Genomic DNA, 26,472 nt, shown 5'->3' on the forward strand with positions numbered 1-26,472 from the left:
CCATGTACATGTTAATACAGCGTCAAAGTCCTCCAGAAATCTCTCAAAAATCTTATAAACTCGAAACAGAACACGTCTCTCTGTTGAGACTTTGAAACCCTCTCTCGGCCATTCTAGCCCAATTGGCCGGGTCCAATTGATTGTACTGGGCTTGTAAGGTCTTCTACAGTCCATACAAACCGATTTCGGCCATTGAATCTCTTTGAAACTGTCCGAAAATTCAAATCTAAAACCATGCAGACTAATGCCAAATTTTCCCGCCATTTTCCTTAATTTGAACTTGGAAGATGACCTCCCCCTTATCCAGTTCCGGCCTCCCTTTAGCAGATGCCTGGAAATGGGTCACCCCTTAGTAATTAGGTTACCCATTATCCAAAGTGAGAGTCCGTATAGTAATTTTTCCCACGAGCGCAAAAACCACTTTTTAGCCAATTTCGCCACAAAAGCTTATTTCTCCAAAAACACCTACAAATACATAAAATAACCAAATAAGTACAAAATCGAGTGCCAACTATATATAGTATTATGATCAAATTAGACACAAAAATGTGTCTATCACTAGCTCTGTTGCGGATATTTTTGTCCGAGAAATTTTTCGATTACATGGTATGCCAAGAAGTATTATCATTGATCGTGATCCCATATTCATGAGTAATTTTTGGGAGGCATTTTTTTCTTTGCAGAACACCAAGTTATGTCGTAGTTCTGCATAACACCCACAATCATATGGCCAAACTGAAGTCACAAATAGAACTTTGGAATGTTATTTAAGATATTTTGCTGGAACAAAGCCTAGTGATTGGTCAAACTGGTTACCATGGACCGAATGGTGGTATAACACGAGTTTTCATTCTGCTATTCAGATGACTTCATACCAAACTGTTTATAGTCATTCACCACCAACAATCTCTTCTTACTTAACAGGTTCTACATCTGTGAATGCTGTTGATTCTATTTTGAAAGCAAGAGACCATACTTTGAAGATTTTGAAATTCCATTTACAAGCGGCTCAAATAAGAATGAAGAATTATGCTGATTCAAACCGTACAGAGCGAGTATTTGCTGTCAATGATTTGGTTTATCTTCAACTACAACCATATAGACAAAACATAGTTGCCACTCAAGCTTATTCTAAGCTCTCTTCTAAGTTTTATGGACCTTTTCGTGTTCTAGAAAAGATTGGTACCGTGGCTTATAAATTGGACTTACCTAATACAAGTCGCATCCATCCTGTGTTTCATGTTTCACAGTTAAAACTCAAACTTGGTTTACCAATTAAAGTGGATTATGATAAGTGGGAACCAGGTAATATTTTGGATCGTAAAATGTTCAAGAGGAGGAACTATGCAGCAACTAAATGGTTAGTTCAACGGAAAGATCATCCAGTGGAGGAAGCGACTTGGGAAGATGCTGATGAACTACTTTTACGTTTTCCAGATTTTGATGCTTGAGGACAAGCATTTTTTCCAGAAGGGTAGGATGTTGCGATGCCAACTCCTATAATCACTAGTTTTCTTATTTTACTTATGATTAGTTTCCTAGTTTAGTTACACGTTGAGATAATTACTTGGTAAACAAGATTGTTGAGTTATAAATACTCTTCTCTGAGTTTTTAATAAGGCATCAATTAATATAAACACAGTTTTTCTTATTTGGTTACGAAGCAGAGGTGGTTTATCCCCATAAAAAAGGATATTTATCTTAGGGTTATAGTTCTCTGAATTATTGTTTCAGTTTTTTTGGTTTAGAACCCTAACAACATTACTCATTAAAATTACATTCAAAAAAACACAGTAAATAAAAATGGATTACTAACTTTGCCTCGCGGAAAAAAACATATTCACTAGATGATAGCAAGAGAATGAAAGAAATATGATGAACAAATTATTATAAAAGAACTTACAAACTAATGGTTTCCGTGAGATCCTTCAGTTATTACAGGTAAAAGAATTTAATGGATTGAGATAATTCTTATCTGAGTCAAGTTTTTATGACTATATATGAGAGTGGGGTTATCGCTTGTTTTTATTTAATAATCTTCCCTTCGTAACAATAATAAAAACCGTTAGTTTTTTGTGAAACAATTTTATTTTATTTTCTTAATTACAGGGACTGAATTCTATTTTTGATATTCAAACACCAACTTTCGTTTGACAACCTCAGTCCCAAATAATGAAAATGCACAACTGGATGTGTGGGGTTTGGGTACTTATAGTGGATCATTTCCCTAGCCTAAGCTTATGAAAATATATAAAAAAATATATTAAATAATTAGTATATTGATATACCATATGATTCCAGCTTATTAGAGAAATAAATTACATAATGAGTACGACACAGACCTATTTATCGGAGCATAATTACGATCCCAATTCACACAGTTCTAGGTGTTTGAACTGACTTGGGTAAAAAAAGATCCATTTTAAAATTTATTTAAGTCGAAAACATGAAGTTAGTTTATAAGCACAGTTTTAAAATGGTTATGTAACCGTGAAAAAGTATATTTTTTTATGAGGAACGCGTAATTGGGGATACTAAAACTAATCGGGGATATGAATTACTTTCCTCAACCAAAGGTGTCTGCTAAAGGATGTATTTTGGGTGCGAAAATACTAAAATATCCTTCCATTTAAATTAAAACTTAACACTAAAAATCAAAATCAAAATCATATCCCCATTTCCATCTTCACCTCTTACTCTTTTAGGGTTAGGGCTTTGAAACCTAAATAATTCCTACTCCCTTTCAAATTCTAAATTTTCCCCACTCCCTTTCAAATTGTCTTCTCCGTCTCTGCCAGCTCCTCTCTTTGAAATCGATTTTTTTTTTACATTCGGAAGTGATGAAGACCATGCCGGAAGTGATGAATACCATGCCGGAAGTGATGAACACCTGCCGGAGGTGATGAAGACCATGCCGGTATAGATGAAGACCATGCCGGCAGTGATGAAGACCATGCCAGTAGTGATGAACACCATGCCAGAATTATTTTTTTTTACATCGCCGGAAGTGATGAAAACCATACCAGAATTGATGAAGACCATGCCGGGAAATGGTGTCTGCATGCTTGGTAACTAACATTCAATGCCGTAATTAAGTGCCGACATGATCGATAGAAATCTATCAATGCCGGTAGTCAAGTGAAAAAAAATCAAGTTTTTGGATACTTTACATCAAGTGTCGGAAAAGAAATTCAAGCAACATACCATGCCGGTAGCAGTACCGGCATGCTCGAGAGTTAACTTACTGGCCGACAGTAAACTGAAAACCAGGAAAAAAATTCAAAACGGACTAAAATTCAATTTTCTTGTATAACAAATATTTCCACGAGAAAGCCTAGGCCCCCGGACCCCCTGGATAGCGTACCGGAATAGTTTTTTGCTTGAATACTATGCCGGCTTGAACTTCAAAATGTGGGATAAGCTCGGTGCCGGCATGGGCGTGGTATGAATACCATGCTGTTATGGATTGGGGGTAAGCTCGGTGCCGGCATGGACGTGGTATGAATACCATTGCCGGTATGGATGCTTCCGACATTGCACTCATACCACATCCATGCCAGCACCTAGCTTTTTCAGCTGCAAAAATGGTGGATTCAAAGAAACAAAAATCAAATTTTCAGCCTCTTAACAACAGTTCTCTCTTCACAATCATCCTCCATTTTCACAAAAATAGTTCCTCCTCAAATATTTTTTACCCTTCTTCTACTCTCACCTCACTCACCCAAACACAAATAAAAATACACACTAATCTATCCCCCAAATACTTAAGATTTTTACTAATTTTAATTAACCACTAAACCTGATTAGTGAGGGTAGATTAGGAATTAAAAAAATAATTAGATAAAGGGTGACCCTGATTTGATATTTGGATCCAGTTTTTATCTTTTTCCTCTATCCCCAGTTAGTTTTGATATCTCCCGATTATGGATTCTTTGTGAATCAAATTGTTCTAACTTTGTATTTATAGGACCATTTTGGGATTGACTTTGACTTTTGGAAGTTCGACGTGTTTGAATTAATTTGGATAAAATCATTTGCTGAAATTACTTATTTGACTTAATTAAGTCAAGCCAGAAGTTAGCTTGGAAGACAAATCCAGAATGGTTGTTAAAACCAAAAATCAAATTGTTTAGGCTTCAGACTTATTGAAATTCTGTTATCCAAACATTGTAATTAAGTCGAAAAAGTTCAGAAGTTGGTTTGGGAATACAATTTTATAATAACCTTTAAAAGCAGAAAAATTACTTCTGAAAAAAAATTCTTTTATTTATGACTATTGTTTCTGGAAAAACAAAGAAAAAATTTGTAGTGTCCAAACTCCCTCTTAAAGCTTTCACTAGACTCCTTCAGTCCCAAAAACTCAAGGCACCCAACTGGATGGGCGAGCATTTGAGTATAGTAGTGGTAGATCAATACCCTAGCCTGCGGATGAAAATATATAACAAGATTTATAAAAGTAACTAGCAAACAAATTAAATATGATTTAAGTTTATCACAGGAAAACGATTACATTACAGAACTCAAACCCGATGAGTGAAGTCTAATTAAGAAAACTGAATTTCCATGCACTTGTTTGATGGATCCCTTCACTCGGAAAACAATCACAACCGAAAGGTTTATATTATGTATAATCAATTTTTAAAGATTTTAAAAACAACTTTCGTACATCCCATTTACCATTAGTGACGGTTACTTCATTTTAATTTTTTTATAATAGTTTCCTCCACCATCTAAATTTGTGACTAATTTCTTTTGTTTTCTTAATAACTTCTTCACCTACTAGTTTTATCACTTGAGTATTAATAAAAACACTAGGTAACTGCTCGTATTTATGAGTTTTGCGATCAATTTATGTCAAGAAACTAGTATCATACACGATTGAACTCAAAATTTATGATACTGCTCACCAAAATTCATATTAAAAAATAAATGTTTGCATGATTTGTTTTGCATACAAATTGCCTTCCTTTTTAAACCTTAAACCTTTTACTAGCAACTGCATTTACGACATTTTGTGTAAAATATTGTTTGAATCTCAAGGCCATGGCATTACTCATCAAAATTACATGTCAAAGGAACACAGTAGATAAAAATTTATTTATTAACTTTGCCTCGATAATAGCAAGATAATAACAAAAATATGATGAATAAATTATTCTGAAAGAACTTACAAACTAATGGTTTCACCTAGATCCATCCATCATTATCACGGGTAAAAGAATTTGATGGATTGCGATAATTCTCATCTGAGTCACGTTTTTATCACTATATATGAGAGTGGGAACATCGTTTGTTTCCACTTTATAGTGTTCCCTCTATAACATTAATAATAAATATTAGCGTTTTGTGAAAAAAAATTCTTCTCATTTCGGGGATTATTTTTAATTTTGATATTCAAACACCAACTTTAACTTGGCAACTTCGGTCAACAAAAGAGAAAAGTGCACAGTTGGATGTGTGGGATTTGGGTACTTACGGTGGATCATTTCCCTAGTTTAAGCTTATGAAAATACATAAAAACACCTATTGAATAATGAGCAAAACGATGTACCATATGATTCCAGCTTATTAGAGAAATTGATTACATTATGAATATGAACATAGAGTTATTTACGGAAGCATAATTATAATCCCAATTCGCACAGTTTTATTTATTTTTATAAAGTTTACTTGACTATTATCGACATTTATTTCTTTTGTATCAATTCTTAATACCAATTTCCTCCAACATCTAAATTTGTAAATATTTTTTTTGTTTTGTAAATAACTGCTTCACCAACTAGTTTTATCACTTGAGTACTGAATAAAAACATCAGATAAATATTTCTAAGTTTTCAGATCAATTTTATATCACGTAAAACATGTAGAATTTTTATCATGCATACAAGTTGCCTTCTTTTTTTGATTAAAACAAAACAAAAAAAAAGGTTGCCTTCTTTTTTAAATGTTAAACCTTTTGCTAGAAACTGAATTTATTACGGTTTATGTACAACATTGTTTTGAATCTCAATGTCATGACTAGGGCCGTTAATGGGTCCGGGTTCTCCAGATATCATTAGACCCAGATCCGGACCTTACATATAAAAGTCGGGTAACGATTCAGGTCTGATTCCTAAATTTATGGATCCAGAACCAGACCCATTTAGAATCCCAAGTACTCGTGGTTCTGGGTATCATTCATTGGATATTAAGAAAACACCTCAAAAACTTTTTTTTGACTTGAATCTAAATTATTTTTATAAGAATTTATTATTATTTCTTTATTAATGTACTACGTAATGATTAAATGTAAGAAAAAGATGAAAAATGAAAAAAATAAAAGCCAACGCAAGCGAGAAAGATGAATAAAAGAGTGAATAAAAAGGTACCCGATATCCACGGGTACCTGTCGGATATTCCCCGGCTGGACCGTTTATATCGACAATTACCCGCCGAGTCCTAAATTGTTAATGGGTCCAAATTAAAGACCCGGAGCCGGACCCATATTTGAGTCCGGATCCGGGTAATGCATTGACAAGTGACAACCCTAGCCATGACACTAATTAAAATTACATGTCAAAAGAACACAGTAAACAAAAATGGATTACTAACTTCACCTCGTGGAAAAAATAAAATTCACCAAAAAATAGCAAGATAATGGGAATTTGATGAATAAATTACTGTAAATTAACTACAAACTAATGATTTCACTGAGATCCTTCAGTTATTACAGGTAAAAGAATTTGATGGACTGAGATAATTCTTATCTGAGTCAAACTTTTTATGACTATATATTGAGAGTGAGAACATCGTTTGTTTCCACTTTTTAATCTTCCCTCTGTAACACTAATAAGATCAATTCCTAAAACAAATATTGTACAAAGACAGACTTATGAATCTGTGGAGGTGCGGTTTGAATCACCAGCATTATTATCCTGAAACAAAGATTTTGAAACAGAACCAAAGAAGTCTGTCCAATCATTTGACTGACCTTCATCACCCATACATGAACGTTTATTCCGGGACATTGGGGTCTCACACACTACATCGTAGTGACGTCGTTCTTTCCTCTTTGGAACCTTGCGAATGACTTCAGATTTTGTCATTACTGTATTTGGCTGATTGGGAGCCCACACCTTCCGAAGATTGATCCCTTTTGCAAATGAGTGTAACTTGCAATTCTTTACTTTCCTCTCTTGCGCTTCAACTGAAGTGATTTTCTGTTCTTTTCTCAACCCTCGAAGGGCCTTGCTATAAGTTTCTCGTCGACGGGAAGACTTGCCTGCTGAAGTGGATGGATTTGTTCCAACATTTCCACCAATATCATTTTCACCCACAATTTCTCTTTGAGGGTTTTCACTATCTTCACTGTTAAAGAGAGATCCAGAGAGCTCTGCTTCGTCGTCTTCGAAAAGTAATAGATCCATTCGGGTGTATATTCTGTGAACCACGTCTTCTAATGAGTGAGCATACCTGCAGTTTTATACAATAAGATCATGAATTGAAAGTATACCTAGCATTCAATCGTAAACATGGTATTTCATTTTCCAAAGTTTGCCTTGTATGTACACTTCTAAAATTGGTTGTGAATCAATTTCTTGATAATTTCTAAGCTCATGAAAATAATAATAATAATTCATATAAACGCATGACTTTAGCTACAGAGCAGAAAATCAATTATTGTTTAAAAAGGCTACAAAAGGTAAATGCTAACCTTTTTTTTATCGTCTTTCTGACATAAGCATCTAGGCTAAAATCACCCCAAAAGCCTTCTGCATGATGCAACTGTATGGTCTCCAAGAATGAGCAGATCTGCTTCACCATCTTTTGTTTCGTACTCTCTTTTATACTCCCTCCAACTTTTGACTTGAGTATCTCCATCCTGAACAAAACCTGCAACTCATACCTTGTGTTTATTAAGGATGACATGCTTTGGTTTGACACATTTAAATACAGCTGCATACAAACAAAAACAGAAGAATACAAATAACTGAACAAAGAGAGCAGAATAGAAAAGGATACTCTCTAACTTTATATTCTGAAGTGTAAGCGGTCGAAGTCGAATCAGATACAATAGCTGATGGGTCACTGCTTTTGTACTTCATTGCCAAATCCTTCGGGTCTACCAGTAAAAGCTTTATCAGCTCGGCAGCAACCAATCCATTACAACCATCCTCTGACTGTTCTTTGGAATTTGAATTTTCAATGGTGTTATCTGTTTGATGCTTCCGGTATAACCAATGAACAGATGAATAAACAAGTCGCTCTGCCAAAGCACCCAACTCCATGTCTTCGAAAATTAGACTTTGTTGTATCTTCTCAGAAATACTACTTAAGAAAGTTTCTGAAGTTTCTGACCAAGCAGGGGTGGCTCCATCATTCATATCGGGAGCTACCTCTGCAGAAGCTTCTCCAACAGAGAAAGAAGAGGAGACAGGCAGTTCACTTTCTTGCTCCAACTTCATAAGTCTATCCTGTGTTTCTTCGTTGGCACTTAAATACTGTTGCTCTTGTTCGGGCGGTTTGATGCGGGTTTGAGAGCTAAGCTTCCTTGTTTGCTTCATCCAGCATTTCAAGAATTTGAACTTCTTCGAATGATTACACTCCCTATCAATATAGATTTCTTCTAAATTCATCTCAGTGTTTCTAGGAGCAGCCTCGCAGAAGGAGCTCCATGAGAGGTTTCGAACAAACTTCAAACCCTTTCTATTCTTTCTCATAATACCACCCTGAGACTCTGAGGATTTTTGGGAAGACAATTCCCCGTTGTGAGTATCGGCTGGTGTAGATAATTCATCGTCCATGGTAGGTGTCTCACTAAGTTGCTTAACAGAACATTGCTCAAATCCGGAACAAACTTCATCAGCTTCACTTAATAATTCATTAAACGATAATACACCATCTAAAACATAGAGAAACGCGGAGTTAACTGTGAAAGGCTTCATGATTCCTGTTACAGAAACCCCATCTTTGTTCAAAACAGTAACCAGAGCTGAGTAGCTTCCCCTGTAGAGGAAAGCTAGCAATAACTGCCAAATAGGTTTTCCAGGAGCGAACTCGCTCTTTTCCATCCTAAGCATTTCAAGGACCCTGTCTGCGAAAAAAACACCTTGAGTAGTATCTACCTTCCCATCATTTTTCTGATCCCCTGAGAATCCACGTATGAGTAATAAATCACGTACTTTGTCCTTAATGTTCACAATCTCATCACTCTTCCTCACCTCCTTAACACATAGTTTCCTCCGCTGATCACTACCGTTTCCCCAAAACATTCTCCCTTCATCACTACTTCCCCTACTTTCCAACACACCCGAATTACACAAAGGTCTTCTTCTAGACACTTTCAGTTCAGTCATTTCAAGTTCACAACAATTACACTCCAAAGGTCTTCCACTCACATCTAATATCTCAAGACTTAACTCCGCACGACATTTCTTTCCACAAGCATCATCAACACCCAACTTAGAACAACCAATTTTCGGATAAATTAAACCGAATGGAACAAGACTAGAACCTAAGTTTATCGCATCCGTCGAAGAAAACCCCCATCCTAATCTCTTTACCCCACTTTCCATAATCTCCGAAAAATCTCCCTCATTTTCAACATTCTCTTCATAATTAACACTAACCCAGCTCAAATGTATATATCTACTAACAAACCCATCTCTCAAACCCCCAAATTTCTCACAAAACACACTATCACTAACCAATTCATCCCCCTCAATACCAACAAAATTACCCACTAATTTAATCGATTTAAAAGCAGGTGAAAAAACAAGAATCAAATTTCTCTTGACAAATGAACAATCAACCATACCTTTCAAATCTTCAGCTCCATCCTCCCAAGTATACTTAAGCATAACCTCCCTAACAGCTTCAGCTACGTGGTGGCATTTCGGCAATTTACTCACTGACTCAAGGGCATTTCCGTCACTCGGTTTCAAAATTGGGGAAAATGAATCGAGAGCTTCAGCAAGTGAAACTAGGGTTTCTGATTGGGAATCAAAAGAAAAAGAAGAACCGAATTTACCGATTTTAGAAGATGAGAGTACTGGAGAGAGCGACGAGATGAAGAATTTGAACGCGAAGAGAGATGAAGAGAGAGGTGAGAATTCGAGAATTTTCTGAGTTGAGGTTAAAATTGAAGCTATGTATGATTCAGGGTTTTGGGTTTGTGTGAACAGAGGGTGGAGATCGATTAAGAAGACGATTCGCTGTGTTTGTTTCAGATCGATTTCTAGGGTTGAATCCATGATTTTTTTTTGAAACGAGAGTGAGAGGAATGGCGGGAATCTTGTGAAGTTAAAAGAAAAGATGAAAGAGGAAAGAGAAGAGGTGTAGTCATCTTGAGGGTATACTTATGAGGTGTTTGATTTGGTGTAAGCAGTAAGTTCATGGTGTTGTACACAACCCATTAGTGCCCAACACCTGGCATTTGAGGTGACTTTGACCGGCCTAGATAAATCTGTAACAACACTAAAAATAAAAATGGCAAGTCCTAAATTGAGCCCAAAGTTTTATATGTGGTTCATTGTTCATGGATGTTCGGTCGGACCGTCTATTATTCTTAAAATCAAAGGTGTAGATAAATAACACATAAATTATGAGAATCAGGCTATATCAGTACATGATTTCGCAACTAACTTGAAGTCATGATTCAAATTGTTTTCCGAGAGAAAATTTAAGGTTTTCGGGCGAGTGCAAGGGTTTCATTGTTTTATGTGGTTATGGCTAAACAAAGTAGTAAAAGTATCTTTGTTTTTTTTGATAATTAACATATTTCAATTCATTCAAATCAAAACAGTGATTATATTTCGCTTACAAGAATGACAAAAACATCAAAATAAGAGATAATCAAAACCCTAATACAAATAAGGACATCAATTACATGTAGATCGCGAAGAAAAAGAGCGATAAACCGCAAAGATATCCAAAACAACTTTATGTATAAGGGAAAGATGATGGTATATCCGGAAAATATATTCCGCCCATTTAATCTTATTGTATTCTTCTTCTTCCATAAAACAAAGGAGTACTCTGTCCATAAAATTGTCGATCCACGCGAACACGGATGCGCGATGTCGTGATAAATCGTCGATGTTTTTGAATCGAGAATATCAAGCCACGAATCAGTCATTAAAATTTGAAGAACTCGTCCCACAACGACGAAGAAAAATCGCCCCAAAACGACGAAAAAATATGTCAAAAGACACCAAAAATGATGTAAAAACATCTTCTATCAAAAACTTTAAAAGGAAAAGAATCCTTGCTCAGATCTAGTCCAAGAGGACCAAATCTGAGCAAGATGGATATTGAGTTTTTTTGTTTTTTGTTTTTGAGATAGGGAAGATGAAGGGAAAGAACAGAGAGAAAAAGTTTTATCGGTCCATTAAAAGTACTAGTAGTAAAGATAAAATAACGTAAATTGAATGTATTAGGAAAAGGAATACATACTCAAACAAGTTTTTATTTTATAAAACAAGTGTTCATCACGTGCATACTCACGTGCTTGGAGCAATGGTAGCATTAGGTTTCCTACCGACTCATCTCCACTCCTGCTTTAAAAAGGAAAAGAAAATCTCCATTTCTCCGTTAACTCTACCTTTCTCTTTCAAAACTACCTCTGCCTGTACACCGTCGCCGCCATAAAATCTCCTCACCATTATCACTAAGAAAGAAAAATAAACACGGATCAAGTGATATAACTGTTTTATTGCTGTGATTTCACTAATTAATTCTTCAAGTGCTATATATGTGGGGAGATTTCCTAAAAATTGTATATGATCTTTTCATGAATTTGAAAAACTGTGTTGACACTTTTTTCTTTTTGGAATTGGTATGTTCTATTTTGATTCCTATGAATCCTATCGAAGTTTTCATTGTGATCCGACAATGGTGAGGTAAACTAAAACCACTGTCATCTCCATCAAAGTATAATAATTAAGTACTAATATGCCCTTTGTTTTTCTTTTTTGCAAAGCACAAATATCAGGTTGGCTTAGGGGCAAAAAATTTAATTGGACAATTTTGATAGTACCATATTTGCTCTGTCATATTACCATTCTTCCCTTCAATTATATTTCCATTTTCGATTCTATTGTGTGAAGACGAGGGTAAAATTGGAAACAAAATTTTGCAGCTTCATTTGCTATAGTAAGGGGTGTTCCCTTTATATAATAGATTAGATAATTGTGATAATTTACTAATTGAACTTGTTAATTTTGTGCACGACAATGAACTTTAAAAGACATAAGATTATTTATAAATACAAATTTGTTTCAATAATATATATTTTTGTTTTATTTTTGGACCAAATCCTCATAGACTCGTGTCCTTATTCTCGAAAACTAAACTTGATATTAACTTTTAAAACTGCCAATCACCTGCTAGTAGCGGAGAAAAGAGAATCAGTCGATCAAGCTTCTCTCTAGCTTATATGAATATAGAATCTTTAATCTTTTTGTAATTTCCTGTGATGGTTTCCTCCAACATTTCAAAATTTTCAGTAATTCTAATTTATTCTTTATCAGGTCCTTTTACCAGCAAGGCGTTTAACCATTTTGTATGGAATAACACATCCCCAAATGTATATATAATATAAGTTTTCACCTCCGTGCCATTAAAATGATATTGTTAAATTACATGATTGTGCTAACAAAAGTCGTGTCTCAAAAAAAAAGGTTTTATGAATTCTTTTCCAGGCATTACTCCTTTAAACTATTATCGTGTATAATTTTTCACACACATGTTAACACGTTTTTTATGAAACTTGTTAATCTGCTTATCTTGATAGTTTTATCTAATGAGCTATAGCACATAAGGCGGTTTTATTTCGGTAGGTGAGGGTGGAGAAGCCTCCTTTGCTATTGAAGCTTCTTTGGCTTATGAACATGCGGGGGAGTATGTTATTTTTGTTGGGGTTTTGTTCCGTGAAGATAGTTTTGGGATTCTCCGAAACGTAACTCGAGATGTTCCCTACGTTACGTGGCTTCCAAGTTTAGGTTTCCTAATTAAGGTATGAGACTACTCTTGGATATTCTCTAACAGGAGGTATTCAGATGAGATTTCAAATGACTTTTAGAAAGTTTTCAAAAATACTTGGAAAGTCTCCTAATATCTCTTGTAATTGGTTAAAGAATTTTTTTAAGCTATTTAAATTCTCTGAAACTCCGTTAATTGGATTAGGTTTTATAAGAGTCAGAACAACACCCCTATTATTCGAAGGAGATCGAAAGTCATTGATTTTTTTTTGAAGGAAGAGGCGAAATTCTAAATTCTCTATACAAAAACAAAGTTTTTTCAAGCATTGTGGTTAACAGGGGCTTCTGGTTGATTCTGGCCCCACCGTATTTTAAATTTAGTAATTATATTAACACGATATATTTTTAAATCCTATAGAATTTTATGATGTTGCCAAAAATACATTAAAAAATCATTGTGGAGATATTGAATTCTAATTATTAGAACTTCATTGATATAATCGTATAAAAATTTTCTTTTTTCATCATGATTCCATCAAAAACTTAAATCGATCATAAGAAAAAAAATTAAAAATCAATCATAAAAAAAAACAATAAAAAAAAGTCAAGTGTACAATGTCTGATTATATTTTTTATAGCTAAAGTAAACCTGAATATTACACTTTTTATAGCTAAACTGAACCAAATTCCGAGCTACTGAAAATTAAATTAATATTGATTATGACTACAATGAAATTAAATAAAACTTCGATAAAATGTATGAAATCAAAATGCATGGAGTTGTGAATGCTTACAGTAGATCAAACCTCACTTCCTCTACCACAAACAAATTGATTATTAATCCTGTACAATAATTGAAATATAAAGTCGTTAATAGAAAATCGTAATAAACAATCAACCACATCAAGTACAATTCTGAAAACGAATGAACAAAAAATATTAGTAGAAAAGCATAATACATTCATTTCACCTAAAAAATAGAATATTATTACTTTTTATTATTATTCCTTTAAAAAAATATCGAAATAATATCTATTTGATGCTTAATATTTTTTTGTACAAAAATACAAACCATTCATTCCATTCCAATATTATTATTTTTGGGTTATTATAAAATAAGATTATTTTTTTGGGTTATTATACCATAAGAAAATAATAGTAAAAAAATATTTTCTATTCTTAGCTATGGAGAAAATGCTTAATATTTTTGTACAAAAATATTTCTATTATAAAAGGTAAACGTCTAGGAATAAATGTATTTTTCATAAATAAATTTTAGGTAATTTTAGGTGTATCTTAGAAGTAATGGTCGTATTTGAAGAAATGGTATTATGGAAAATCTTAAAATATGGAAAACAAATCTTTAAAGGAGAGCTTTTTTTTTCCATTTTACCTATAATAATCTTATTATGAATTATATATTTGACATATAACAATATATTTACGAATTAATATGCTAGAAAAATTTTATAAAATTCTGGATATTTATTTTGATTTTCACTAGCATTATTCTCCAAAATAGTGTTTTTTTGGAGGCTCAGTGTGTCTCTATAAAAGGCATCGGAGAAAAAGAAAACCTCCTATCGTTTTACGCCGCTTCTCGCTTTATTTTTTATTGTTTTTTCAGTTTAAGGTTTTGTTGACTGATTCGTGTATTGTGTTTTTTTTTTTGCAGTCGAATGATCATACGTGTGTACGCCAAGAAATGGTAATCGACAGCTTTTTCTACATATTGATGTTGTTTCTTTTAATCCGGTTATTATACATATGCAATCTTTTAGAAATAGCTTTATTTTCTGCAAATCCTTTAATATTTTGCATTTTATTAATTGTTTGCTGCAGAATAATCTTTTTTTGCCGGTATTGCTTCTATGACTCATATTTGATTGCATCTCTAATCATAATCATAAGGTAGTACCTAATTGTTTAGTTTTTTTATTTTTCTCATGTCACTGTTGATTTTTCAGGAACCCGGAACAACTATTTCTGGGTGTTGTTTTGTAGGTGCAAATGGAAAAAAACATTTGCTTCAGGATGGGGAGAACCACAAAGCGAAAACACAAAAGTGATAATGCAATAACAATTTTTGCTTAACGTTACATTCCAAAAATAAAATGATAAAAAAATAAATATATTGAATGCAAATATTCCTGCATTTAATATTGCTATCCCATTTATGTAAAGAATATTTTTGAAATCCAAATTATAGAGAATTATGTAAATTTTGATATATTAATTAATATTATTTCCAAAATATCATTTTTTTTTTGTTGAAATTTCTAGCCTTGGGCACCCTCTATATAAAAGTGCTTGAGCCAACGCCAGATCCCATTTTTTGAATGTTGCTTTTTGTTTTGCTAGGGTTGGTTTTTTTCCCAACGATTTTGTTGCCTATTTTTTTTTTTCGTTTTTCGTTTTGCATGGCCGCAGCAGTGGGAGCTCATGAGTCTTGCAACGTATATTCATATTTTGTGTCCGTAGTAATAAACACAAACAAGGTATATACTCATGAAATCCTATTTCTTGGTTTTATTGGTATTTGTTTCCTTGATTTAGTTTTAGTTTTGGATGCTGATGATACTTCAGGAACTCTAGAAAGTTGGGGTTAAAGATTATGTATTTATGGAATTTATGATGATTTAAAGTTGGGGTTAAGGATTATGTATTTATGGAGTTTATGATGATTTTGGTTATTGATTTAGATATAAATAAGTTTGATTGTCTCTATGTTTCAGTTTGACACATGCATATCTAATGATACCATTTGAAATGTGACCGACGTACGCCCACAATTTTCCTATCAGTTTGTAAACTAGCATGTCATATCTTATACAAATATTTCCAAGTGATGGCCAAGTAATTATTTTCAATGTTCTCTTGGTAGCCTTTTGTATATACATTTTCTCTACATGCATGGTGCATCTTTAGGTGCTGGTAACGATTTAATTTGAACTTATTTATTTGGTTATGGTGTCTTTGTAGTTTATGTATATTTGTTGACTGTAGTTGGGTGATTTGGTGTTCTTTTATTACTTTTGGTCCAGTGTCGATCCATAAATCGTTGATATCTATTCCAACCTGACATGAAGTACGATTTTTTTTTAAAATTATTATGTGATGACGTTTTGTTTGTTGTTTGTTACATATTTTTGAGGATGTGCATATTTTTTTGGGGTTTTATCGATGCCTAATTGAGGCTGTTTTATATCCAGATAAAGATATTGTTAAATATTTAGTAAAATATAAATGCACAACTAATTGATTTATGGAAAAAGGCAAAAGTATAAGTATCTATTGGAATTTTGGATCAAAATTATGTGCGAGTAAAAATTGGTTTTCAATATTTAAATACCAAGAGAAATGTTTTTTATCCACAAAACACCTAGTCATGAATAGGTGTTATGGAGAGTCACCATAGGCCATGGAGAGTCACCTTTTGGTGAAAATACATCTTGTAGAGTCACCATTGACTCTATATAAACCATCTCTTAGTGTAGTTTTTAAAAGTATCTTTCATAGAGTTTGAGTGTTGTCTAAGAGCACAGTAATTGTCAACATTCGCTGGCCTAAAAGTATTGTAGTGTTGCTTACTATAAGGCGTGATCGTTGTATCTTGGAAGGATGCGTCCGTAGAACCGTAAGCACCGTATGCAGGTGGTGGGCCCGGAGGAGTGTATCAAAATTGAAGCGTAATAAAAACGCGGGCCTACAGTAATACCGCAAGTGCACGGTCGTCAGTTGTAGCTCGTGCAAGTACGGGTCGATCCACAGAGACTGGGTGTGTTTGAAGTGTTCTAGCTATTTTGGGCTCCTAAATTGTCGTTGGTTAACTTATGAAGCCTTTTTGGGTTTTGGGCTTAGGGGGTTTTGTTTTGGTCTTCTGGTGAGCTCAAGTTGTGCTCTGGTCTTTTGGGCTCAATGGGATTGAGCTAATAGTGGACTCTGGGCTTTTGATTAGACCTGGGATTTGGTTTGTAAAGGGCCAATGGTTAAAAACCCAGGCTTTGGACTTATGGGCTTCTGGCTTAGTAGCAAAAGAGGAGTGTAAACAGTGGCTCTAGGCCAAATTGGAAGCAAACCAGAGAACAAAAGAATGGCAAAAACAGCAAAGATTAGACAGACTAAAAACTAAACAGCAAAAGAAAGACAGTGAGAAAAATGGTGGAAAACAGTGTGTGAAAATGTAAAGAAAAACAGTGATACTAGAGCTAAACAATGGCTGTGAGCCAAAGGCAAGAGTGTGAAGACAATACAGTTATAGGATAAAACAATGATGAGAACCTAGGCATACACTAGAGTGGGAAGAGAACCAGTTTGCTCACAGTCACTAGTGAGCACTAGTTTCTCCCCACTACTCAATCAACACAATGCTTCAAAGGTTTTAACTTATCATTCCATTACTCAACAGTGAACAACAACTAACAGTGAACTAAAGAGGGATAAAATACTAACATTAACAATGAACCTAGAGAATTAACAGTCACACTAACACAATACTAACAGTGACACTTAAACATGATACTAAAAATTAAACTAAATATGTATAATGTATCAAACAGGAAACAAAAATTTATCAAAACAGGGAACAAAAATTAACAAGGAACAAACATTAACAAAACAAGAATCATTGCTAAACAGGAAACAAAAATTGGGGAAAAAAAATTAAAATTTAAAACACAACAGGGAATTAAAATTTAACATTAACAGGGAATTAAAATTTAACACTAACAGGAAATTAAAATTAAAACACAAATTGCAATAAAAAGTGACAGAATTTAACAGAACTTGAAATTAAAATTGAAACCCTAAATTGAAATTTAATTGAAATTTAAGAACTGAAATTAAACCTAAATTAACCCAATTTTGGGGGAATCTCGGCTAGCCCAAGAACACCTTAAACATTCTACATCAGTTTCTATTTATAGCTTACATCAAATCCCTAATTTTTAAACCCTAGAATTTGGGGATTTTCAATTTCTCTCACCCATTTGCGAATTCAGCTCGACCCATGCTTTATCTTCTCTTCCTCCTGCTCCTGCTACGTTTCTAGCTTGATTTGTGTCATCAACTGCACACTCTAGGGTTCAGAGAGGAAGAGTGTGAGATTGATGGAACAACTCGGCTAGGAGGATATGGGGCTAGGTGGTAATGATGGTTTGGGGTATGGTGAGATAGGATGGTTGTGGTAGGGGAAGTGGTTGCGCCAGAGGAGACAGTGGAGGTGGTGGCGATGGCAGGGTATGGGGGTGGAGCAGTTGCAGAGAAATGAGGAGATGGGGGAGAAGTCGATGGAAATGGGATTAGGGTTCGTTTGGTTGGGTAGTATAGGGTTTGGTTGTTCTAGTGTGAGGCGGTCTCATCAGATTTCGATGTCTTGCGATGCTTAGCCGTGGGGTGTGGAGATGAAGATTGATCTAACGGATAAAAGTGAAGATGCTGGCAGCGACCGTTGGATGCATATATACAACGAAATTAACGGCGCCAGATGGAGTTAGGTGTTGTAGTGTTAAGCGGAAGTATCTGGGTTTGATGCGCAGGCAAAGAAGCGACCGTTGGATTCAACTACAATCTAATCTGAAGGCTTGGAATTTAAGCGCTGTGGTGTTTGGCTGAGACTTCAGATTTTGATGCTCTATGAATGAGCGACCGTAGGATGATGAGTTGGATCCAATCTGACGGCTGAGAATGGAGGCGGTTTTGGACATAGAAAATGGGTTTGGGTAAGGGTTTTGGGCCTTGGGTATGCCAAGCCCATATCTTCTTTAAGAACAATTCTTCCTTCTTGAGCCCATTCCTAGCTTTTTGGACGTGCGCTCCATTCTTTGCGGCTTCCTTGCGTAATTTCTTCCGGCTTTTCACTACTCTTCAACTCTTTTCCGCTCCGCAAGTTATCCAAACTTTATTTATTACCTAAAAATATAAAATTAAGTAAGAAAAATATTTATTCTTGAAAACAATGAAAATACAGAAAATGGGATAAAATGTAGAATTACTGCACAAAAGATGAGTTAAATGCCAACAAAAAGGGATAAATATATACAATATTTGGCACTCATCAAATACCCCCAAACCTGAATTTTACTTGTCCTCAAGTAAAACAAAACTAAGGAAATCCTAACTATACCACTGTCGCTGGTCTCTCGAATGAATTTAGCGTATGCACTAAGCCTTTTAAACCACTAAGTGTCCCTAGTGGACGAGTTGAAGTCTCGTGAAGGTTTGCTTAGAACGTACCTACAAAGTTCTAGGTCAAAATATAAGCTCAGATTCCATCAAATGTGACATGTGCAAAACAGTTTAAGCTCACAACAAAATGGAGATGTCAATCTAGCTATCAAAGGCACAATCCTAGCACTGATAACAAAAAAAAGACATGTGATAAGAGTGTAAAGTGTATCTACACATGTGTAAAGAAAGATCTGAAGTTATGACTACTAATCACCAAGAGATAGTTTCTCAGGCTAAGAACCGAGGTCGAAATCTAGCTAGCTGTCCGGACTTTACGAGAATTGTGAATGAGTTGGAGGTATTTCACAATTACTCGCGTTGTACATCAATGGCATACACCCTCCTTGCTTATTACAATGAAACAACAAAAGATGACTATTTACATGACTCTTATTTACATTGACTACTCTCTTTTTATTTTTGGAACAAGAGATGATGAAATTGATAAATACTTGATTTTTTTTTGTATTTTTCTGATTTTTTTTTCTCATTTTTTTTTTTTTTTTTTTTTTTTTTTGAAGGCACTTTTGATACATATACAAAAGGAAACAAAAATTACATGACACTTTGCAAGAGGTAGCCCTTTTTGATGCACCCAGTTAAATTCGATGGTTGTCTTTCTTAATGTAACCTCCACCTTCTATCCCAACCAACCAAAGAACAAGCTAGTCAAGTTTCGTTCAGTATTCTAAAGTGATTGGCAATCGTAACTTCCTATCAAACACCTTGAAGATCGAGGCCATACATGTATTGGTAGATCGTGCGCGTGCAAATTTCTTATCACTATGTGAATTGTGCTAGAATCAGGGTGCCTAAATATCTAGACTAAGACTCCTAATAAAATACATATTTGCACAAGAGTCAACATTTCAAGGTAAATGAGCTCCATTTTTATGATTTTTCAATTTTTTAATTTTTTTTAATTTTGATTTTCAATTTTTTTTTTTTTGGAATTTTTCAATTTTTTCAAAAAGAAGAAGGAGTTCGTTTTCAATTATGGCAAATTATCATGGTATCTACTCTATACCCCCAAACCTAAACTAAACATTGTCCTCAATGTTTCAAAATATGGAAAGAATTAAAATGCAACATATGGAAAGGGACATGCTGAGTAGAGTAAAAGGAGAGAGAATACCCGATTTCGGCGAAAGCAGAATTAAAACTCCGTTATTCAAGGCAAAAATCCAACATATTTCAGCCGATCATATTGGATTAGCAAAATATATACAAAAGGAACAAAAGGGTTTTTAAGAAATTTTATCTACTGGATTATATACAAAAAATTCACCATACACCAAAAGTCTAAAGAGTTGAGGATCAACCCAAAAGAAAAAGTGTAGAGACATAGAAAGTTTCAAAACACTAAAATTGGACTTAAATGGGAGTGAGAGTGAAAAACCGAATGAATCACCCCTAAACCTAAATTTTCAACAGGTTTACTTTTAAGCACAAAATCTTTTAATTTTAGGGGTTCAGGATTCAAAAGGTCTAACTCATAATGGACTGTTTTCGGGATGGGCAAATGCATTCCAACTGTGGCTCTTTAAAAGTGTTATATTTTAAGCAAAATAGTCCAAGAGGACTTGGGAAGCACACAGTTCCAATCCTAGATTGGAATCTTCAGAAAAGTTGGTTTAAAATTTTTGTTACAAACCAAATCTAGGTTGGGTGGAAGGCCATCAGATTGTGACTTAGGTAGAAGAATAGGCATATCATTATCAATCAAATCAAAATCTTCTAACTCATCTACACATGTCACATCATGCTCACAATCATCAATCAAATTGGCAAGATCACAATCAGAATTCAACATCATCAACAGATTGATTCTCGTGTATCGGCACATCAGGGGAAACATCACATGGAATACTAGAAGAAATATCATGCATTAAGGTCGGGGCAGAGAAGCCTAATGTATTTGAACCCAAAGGTTCCATAACATTTTCAGTATAGACATGTTCTTCTAACATAACATCATAATCATCATCATCATCATGATAGGGATTTTGCAATCTAGGATAATTTTCAATCCTAAGGTCGGAGCTATTACAAGAATAAAACTCTAATTCATGGGGGTGACTCATATCATGTGGTGTTGTTCCTGTTTCCCTAACGGATTCCCATTGATGGGTTTTCTCTGCAATCTCGGCTAAAAAATTCCATGCATCATCCACAGATTTATCAATAAACTCACCATTACACATAGACTCAACCATGGTTCGAGATTTAAAGTCTAGTCCCTCATAGAGGATGACGACAAGTCTCCACTTCTCAATCCATGGTGCGGACATTCGCTCAACAAATCATTAAAACGTTCAAAATAGTGAAAAACAGTTTCCTCATCCAATTGGACAAAACAATTGATACTTTGACGAATAGCGATGGTCCTATGATGTGGAAAGAATTTTTTGAAAAATAGATCTGTGAGTTGGTCCCAAGTGTTGATTGATTGTGGTCTCAAACCGTAAAACCATGTTTTGGCCCTTTCCTTTAAAGAAAATGTAAACAAACGCAATTTCAGAGAGTCTTCGGACATATGATCAGGTTGCATAGTCCGACAAATTTGTTCAAACTCTCTTACATGAGTATAGGGGTTCTCAGAATCGAACCCTCGAAATATAGGAAGTATTTGTATCATGCTTGCATTTATTTTAAAAGGGTTATTGGTTTGAGGTAATACAATACATGATAATGGAATTTTTATTGACGGATACATGTATTCATGGAGAGCACGAGGTTGGCCCATTTGAAAAGACACAAAGCCCACTATTTGGTTTTAATGGGTTTTCAAAAATTTGGTTTTTTTGGGAAAATTTTGGTTTTGATGGGATATATTTGAAAAAAAATTTGGTTTAAAAATGGGAGCAAAGTAGAAATTTGGTTTTAAAATTGGGAGCAAAAGAAATTTTTTTTTTTTTTTGAAAATAAAATTTGGTTTTTTGAATGGGAGCAAAGTAGTAATTTTTTTTTTTTTTTTTTTTTTTTTTTGTTTTTTTTAGAAAAAGAAAATAAAATTTGGTTTTTGAATGGGAGCAAGCCCACTGTTTGTTTTGTGTTTGCTTTGGCTCCGCTCGGTTGAAAACTTTTGGTGGAACTGAGTCCAAAATCTCGGCCCACTAACGAGTTCAACTAGCGTGATCGGTTACAAGCTCAGCTGGGTTTAAAAACCCAGAATACAAAATGAAAGTCCAAATTAAACAAGCTCACAAAAATTAAATACAAGCCCACAAATTAAACAAACAAGCCCACAAATAAATTATTACAAACCCAACAGAAAATAAGAGAAGCCCAAAAATTGGCTTTAATATTACATGCCCACAATTAAAAAAAATTGGAAGCCCACAATTCGGGTTCTCTTAAATGGGTTACCTTTTAAGCACAGCCCAGCTGCTCTGATATTGCTGCAAAAACCCAGTTGGGCTTTGGTTCTTTTCCTTGGTGGCGTCCCAGCAGAGGAAAAACAGGTTCAGAACAGCAGGTCCAACAGCAAATGAAGTGAAGCAGATGCAGATGCAAATGCTATGCAGTGAAATGCAAAAATAGCTAATAAAACAACAAGAAAAACACAGCACCAATCCCCGGCAGCGGCGCCAAAAACTTGGCAGGCCCGGAGGAGTGTATCAAAATTGAAGCGTAATAAAAACGCGGGCCTACAGTAATACCGCAAGTGCACGGTCGTCAGTTGTAGCTCGTGCAAGTACGGGTCGATCCACAGAGACTGGGTGTGTTTGAAGTGTTCTAGCTATTTTGGGCTCCTAAATTGTCGTTGGTTAACTTATGAAGCCTTTTTGGGTTTTGGGCTTAGGGGGTTTTGTTTTGGTCTTCTGGTGAGCTCAAGTTGTGCTCTGGGCTTTTGGGATCAATGGGATTGAGCTAACAGTGGACTCTGGGCTTTTGATTAGACCTGGGCTTTGGTTTGTAAAGGGCCAATGGTTAAAAACCCAGGCTTTGGACTTATGGGCTTCTGGCTTAGTAGCAAAAGAGGAGTGTAAACAGTGGCTCTAGGCCAAATTGGAAGCAAACCAGAGAACAAAAGAATGGCAAAAACAGCAAAGATTTGACAGACTAAAAACTAAACAGCAAAAGAAAGACAGTGAGAAAAATGGTGGAAAACAGTGTGTGAAAATGTGAAGAAAAACAGTGATACTAGAGCTAAACAATGGCTGTGAGCCAAAGGCAAGAGTATGAAGACAATACAGTTATAAGATAAAACAATGATGAGAACCTAGGCATACACTAGAGTGGGAAGAGAACCAGTTTGCTCACAGTCACTAGTGAGCACTAGTTTCTCCCCACTACTCAATCAACACAATGCTTCAAAGGTTTTAACTTATCATTCCATTACTCAACAGTGAACAACAACTAACAGTGAACTAAAGAGGGATAAAATACTAACATTAACAATGAACCTAGAGAATTAACAGTCACACTAACACAATACTAACAGTGACACTTAAACATGATACTAAAAATTAAACTAAATATGTATAATGTATCAAACAGGAAACAAAAATTTATCAAAACAGGGAACAAAAATTAACAAGGAACAAACATTAACAAAACAAGAATCATTGCTAAACAGGAAACAAAAATTGAGGAAAAAAAATTAAAATTTAAAACACAACAGGGAATTAAAATTTAACATTAACAGGGAATTAAAATTTAACACTAACAGGAAATTAAAATTAAAACACAAATTGCAATAAAAAGTGACAGAATTTAACAGAACTTGAAATTAAAATTGAAACCCTAAATTAAAATTTAATTGAAATTTAAGAACTGAAATTAAACCTAAACTAACCCAATTTTGGGGGAATCTCGGCTAGCCCAAGAACACCTTAAACATTCTACATCAGTTTCTATTTATAGCTTACATCAAATCCCTAATTTTTAAACCCTAGAATTTGGGGATTTTCAATTTCTCTCACCCATTTGCGAATTCAGCTCGACCCATGCTTTATCTTCTCTTCCTCCTGCTCCTGCTACGTTTCTAGCTTGATTTGTGTCATCAACTGCACACTCTAGGGTTCAGAGAGGAAGAGTGTGAGATTGATGGAACAACTCGGCTAGGAGGATAGGGGGCTAGGTGGTAATGATGGTTTGGGGTATGGTGAGATAGGATGGTTGTGGCAGGGGAAGTGGTTGCGCCAGAGGAGACAGTGGAGGTGGTGGCGATGGCAGGGTATGGGGGTGGAGCAGTTGCAGAGAAATGAGGAGATGGGGGAGAAGTCGATGGAAATGGGATTAGGGTTCGTTTGGTTGGGTAGTATAGGGTTTGGTTGTTCTAGTGTGAGGCGGTCTCATCAGATTCCGATGTCTTGCGATGCTTAGCCGTGGGGTGTGGAGATGAAGATTGATCTAACGGATAAAAGTGAAGATGCTGGCAGCGACCGTTGGATGCATATATACAACGAAATTAACGGCGCCAGATGGAGTTAGGTGTTGTAGTGTTAAGCGGAAGTATCTGGGTTTGATGCGCAGGCAAAGAAGCGACCGTTGGATTCAACTACAATCTAATCTGAAGGCTTGGAATTTAAGCGCTGTGGTGTTTGGCAGAGACTTCAGATTTTGATGATCTATGAATGAGCGACCGTAGGATGATGAGTTGGATCCAATCTGACGGCTGAGAATGGAGGCGGTTTTGGATATAGAAAATGGGTTTGGGTAAGGGTTTTGGGCCTTGGGTATGCCAAGCCCATATCTTCTTTAAGAACAATTCTTCCTTCTTGAGCCCATTCCTAGCTTTTTGGACGTGCGCTCCATTCTTTGCGGCTTCCTTGCGTAATTTCTTCCGGCTTTTCACTACTCTTCAGCTCTTTTCCGCTCCGCAATTCATCCAAACTTTATTTATTACCTAAAAATATAAAATTAAGTAAGAAAAATATTTATTCTTGAAAACAATGAAAATACAGAATATGGGATAAAATGTAGAATTACTGCACAAAAGATGAGTTAAATGCCAACAAAAAGGGATAAATATATACAATATTTGGCACTCATCAATATTTGGCTCCATCCCATGCTTCAATTGCATCTTTCCAACTCGTCCTATTTTATTGATTTCTTCTCTAGGTTTTTAGAGAGAAATTAGGGAAGAAAACTATATAATAGAAGGTTAGAACAAGGGGGTAATGATGGAGAAAGATAGGGGTGATGATGGGGGAGGTGTGGTGGTGGCAGTGGAGGTGAAGAAGGTGGTGGTACGGTTCTGTTGAAGAAGGTGGTGAAGTTGCAGAGAGGGATGGGGGAGGTGAAGTCGATGGTTTTGGGAGAAGGTCTGTTTGGTTGGGTAGTATAGGGTTTGGTTGTTCTAGTGTGAGGCGGGCTCATCAGATTTCGATGTCTTGCAATGCTTAGCCGTGGGGTGTGGAGATGAAGATTGATCTAACGGATAAAAGTGAAGATGCTGGCAGCGACCGTTGGATGCAGATATACAACGAAATTAACGGCGCCAGATGGAGTTAGGTGTTGTAGTGTTAAGCGGAAGTATCTGGGTTTGATGCGCAGGCAAAGAAGCGATCGTTGGATTCAACTACAATCTAATCTGAAGGCTTGGAATTTAGGCACTATGGTGTTTTGCAGGAGCTTCAGATTTTGATGCGCGATGAAGGAGCGACCATCGGATGATGAGATGGATCCAATCCGACGGCTGAAGATGGAGGCGGTTTTGGTTATAGAAAATGGGTTTGGGTAAGGGTTTTGGGCCTTGGGTATGCTAAACCCATATCTTCTTTAAGAACAATTCTTCCTTCTTGAGCCCATTCCTAGCTTTTTGGACGTGCGCTCCATTCTTTGCGGCTTCCTTGCGTAATTTCTTCCGGCTTTTCACTACTCTTCAACTCTTTTCCGCTCCGCAAGTTATCCAAACTTTATTTATTACCTAAAAATATAAAATTAAGTAAGAAAAATATTTATTCTTGAAAACAATGAAAATACAGAATATGGGATAAAATGTAGAATTACTGCACAAAAGATGAGTTAAATGCCAACAAAAAGGGATAAATATATACAATATTTGGCACTCATCAGCAGGGACGTACTAGTCTTTTAGTAAGGAAAGATGATCACCTTGCCTCGATCAACGAAATAGTTCTCTGGTAAATCAGGGTGTAAAGTAAGTAGAAGAGACTTATAATGTTCAAACTCCTCAAAGAATGCATCTACATTAGTTGTGTTGTATGGGATAGCTTATTGAAATTATCCACAATATTCTCGTTAGCCGGATTTTCAAATCGCAAAGAAGCATGGTGACTTAACTCAAGCCAGGAAACAATAGATCTGAAAT

General features: G+C 35.4%; 1 protein-coding gene across 1 annotated transcript; it reads right to left on the reverse strand.

The window, feature by feature from the left end:
* Positions 1-6,670: 6,670 nt before the first annotated feature.
* LOC113339779 lies at positions 6,671-10,267 on the reverse strand. Its single transcript, XM_026585009.1, has 3 exons — positions 8,002-10,267; positions 7,694-7,885; positions 6,671-7,452 (listed from the first exon to the last, which is right to left on the reverse strand). Exons 1-3 carry the CDS (start codon positions 10,230-10,232, stop codon positions 6,870-6,872), a joined length of 3,006 nt encoding a protein of 1,001 aa, XP_026440794.1. The 5' UTR covers positions 10,233-10,267; the 3' UTR covers positions 6,671-6,869.
* Positions 10,268-26,472: the final 16,205 nt, after the last annotated feature.

This window comes from Papaver somniferum, unplaced genomic scaffold (genome assembly GCF_003573695.1).
Source record: "Papaver somniferum cultivar HN1 unplaced genomic scaffold, ASM357369v1 unplaced-scaffold_21, whole genome shotgun sequence".
Taxonomy (NCBI): domain Eukaryota; kingdom Viridiplantae; phylum Streptophyta; class Magnoliopsida; order Ranunculales; family Papaveraceae; genus Papaver; species Papaver somniferum.

What these genes read in the sequence shown, in the direction of transcription:
- LOC113339779 (XM_026585009.1), bottom strand. Translation starts at nt 10,232, where the DNA reads ATGGATTCAACCCTAGAAATCGATCTGAAACAAACACAGCGAATCGTC. An exon ending in TCAGAATATAAAGTTAGAGA is followed by an intron (nt 7,886 to 8,001) that starts GTATCCTTTTCT and finishes AATAAACACAAG; the next exon opens with GTATGAGTTGCAGGTTTTGT. An exon ending in AGAAAGACGATAAAAAAAAG is followed by an intron (nt 7,453 to 7,693) that starts GTTAGCATTTAC and finishes ATAAAACTGCAG; the next exon opens with GTATGCTCACTCATTAGAAG.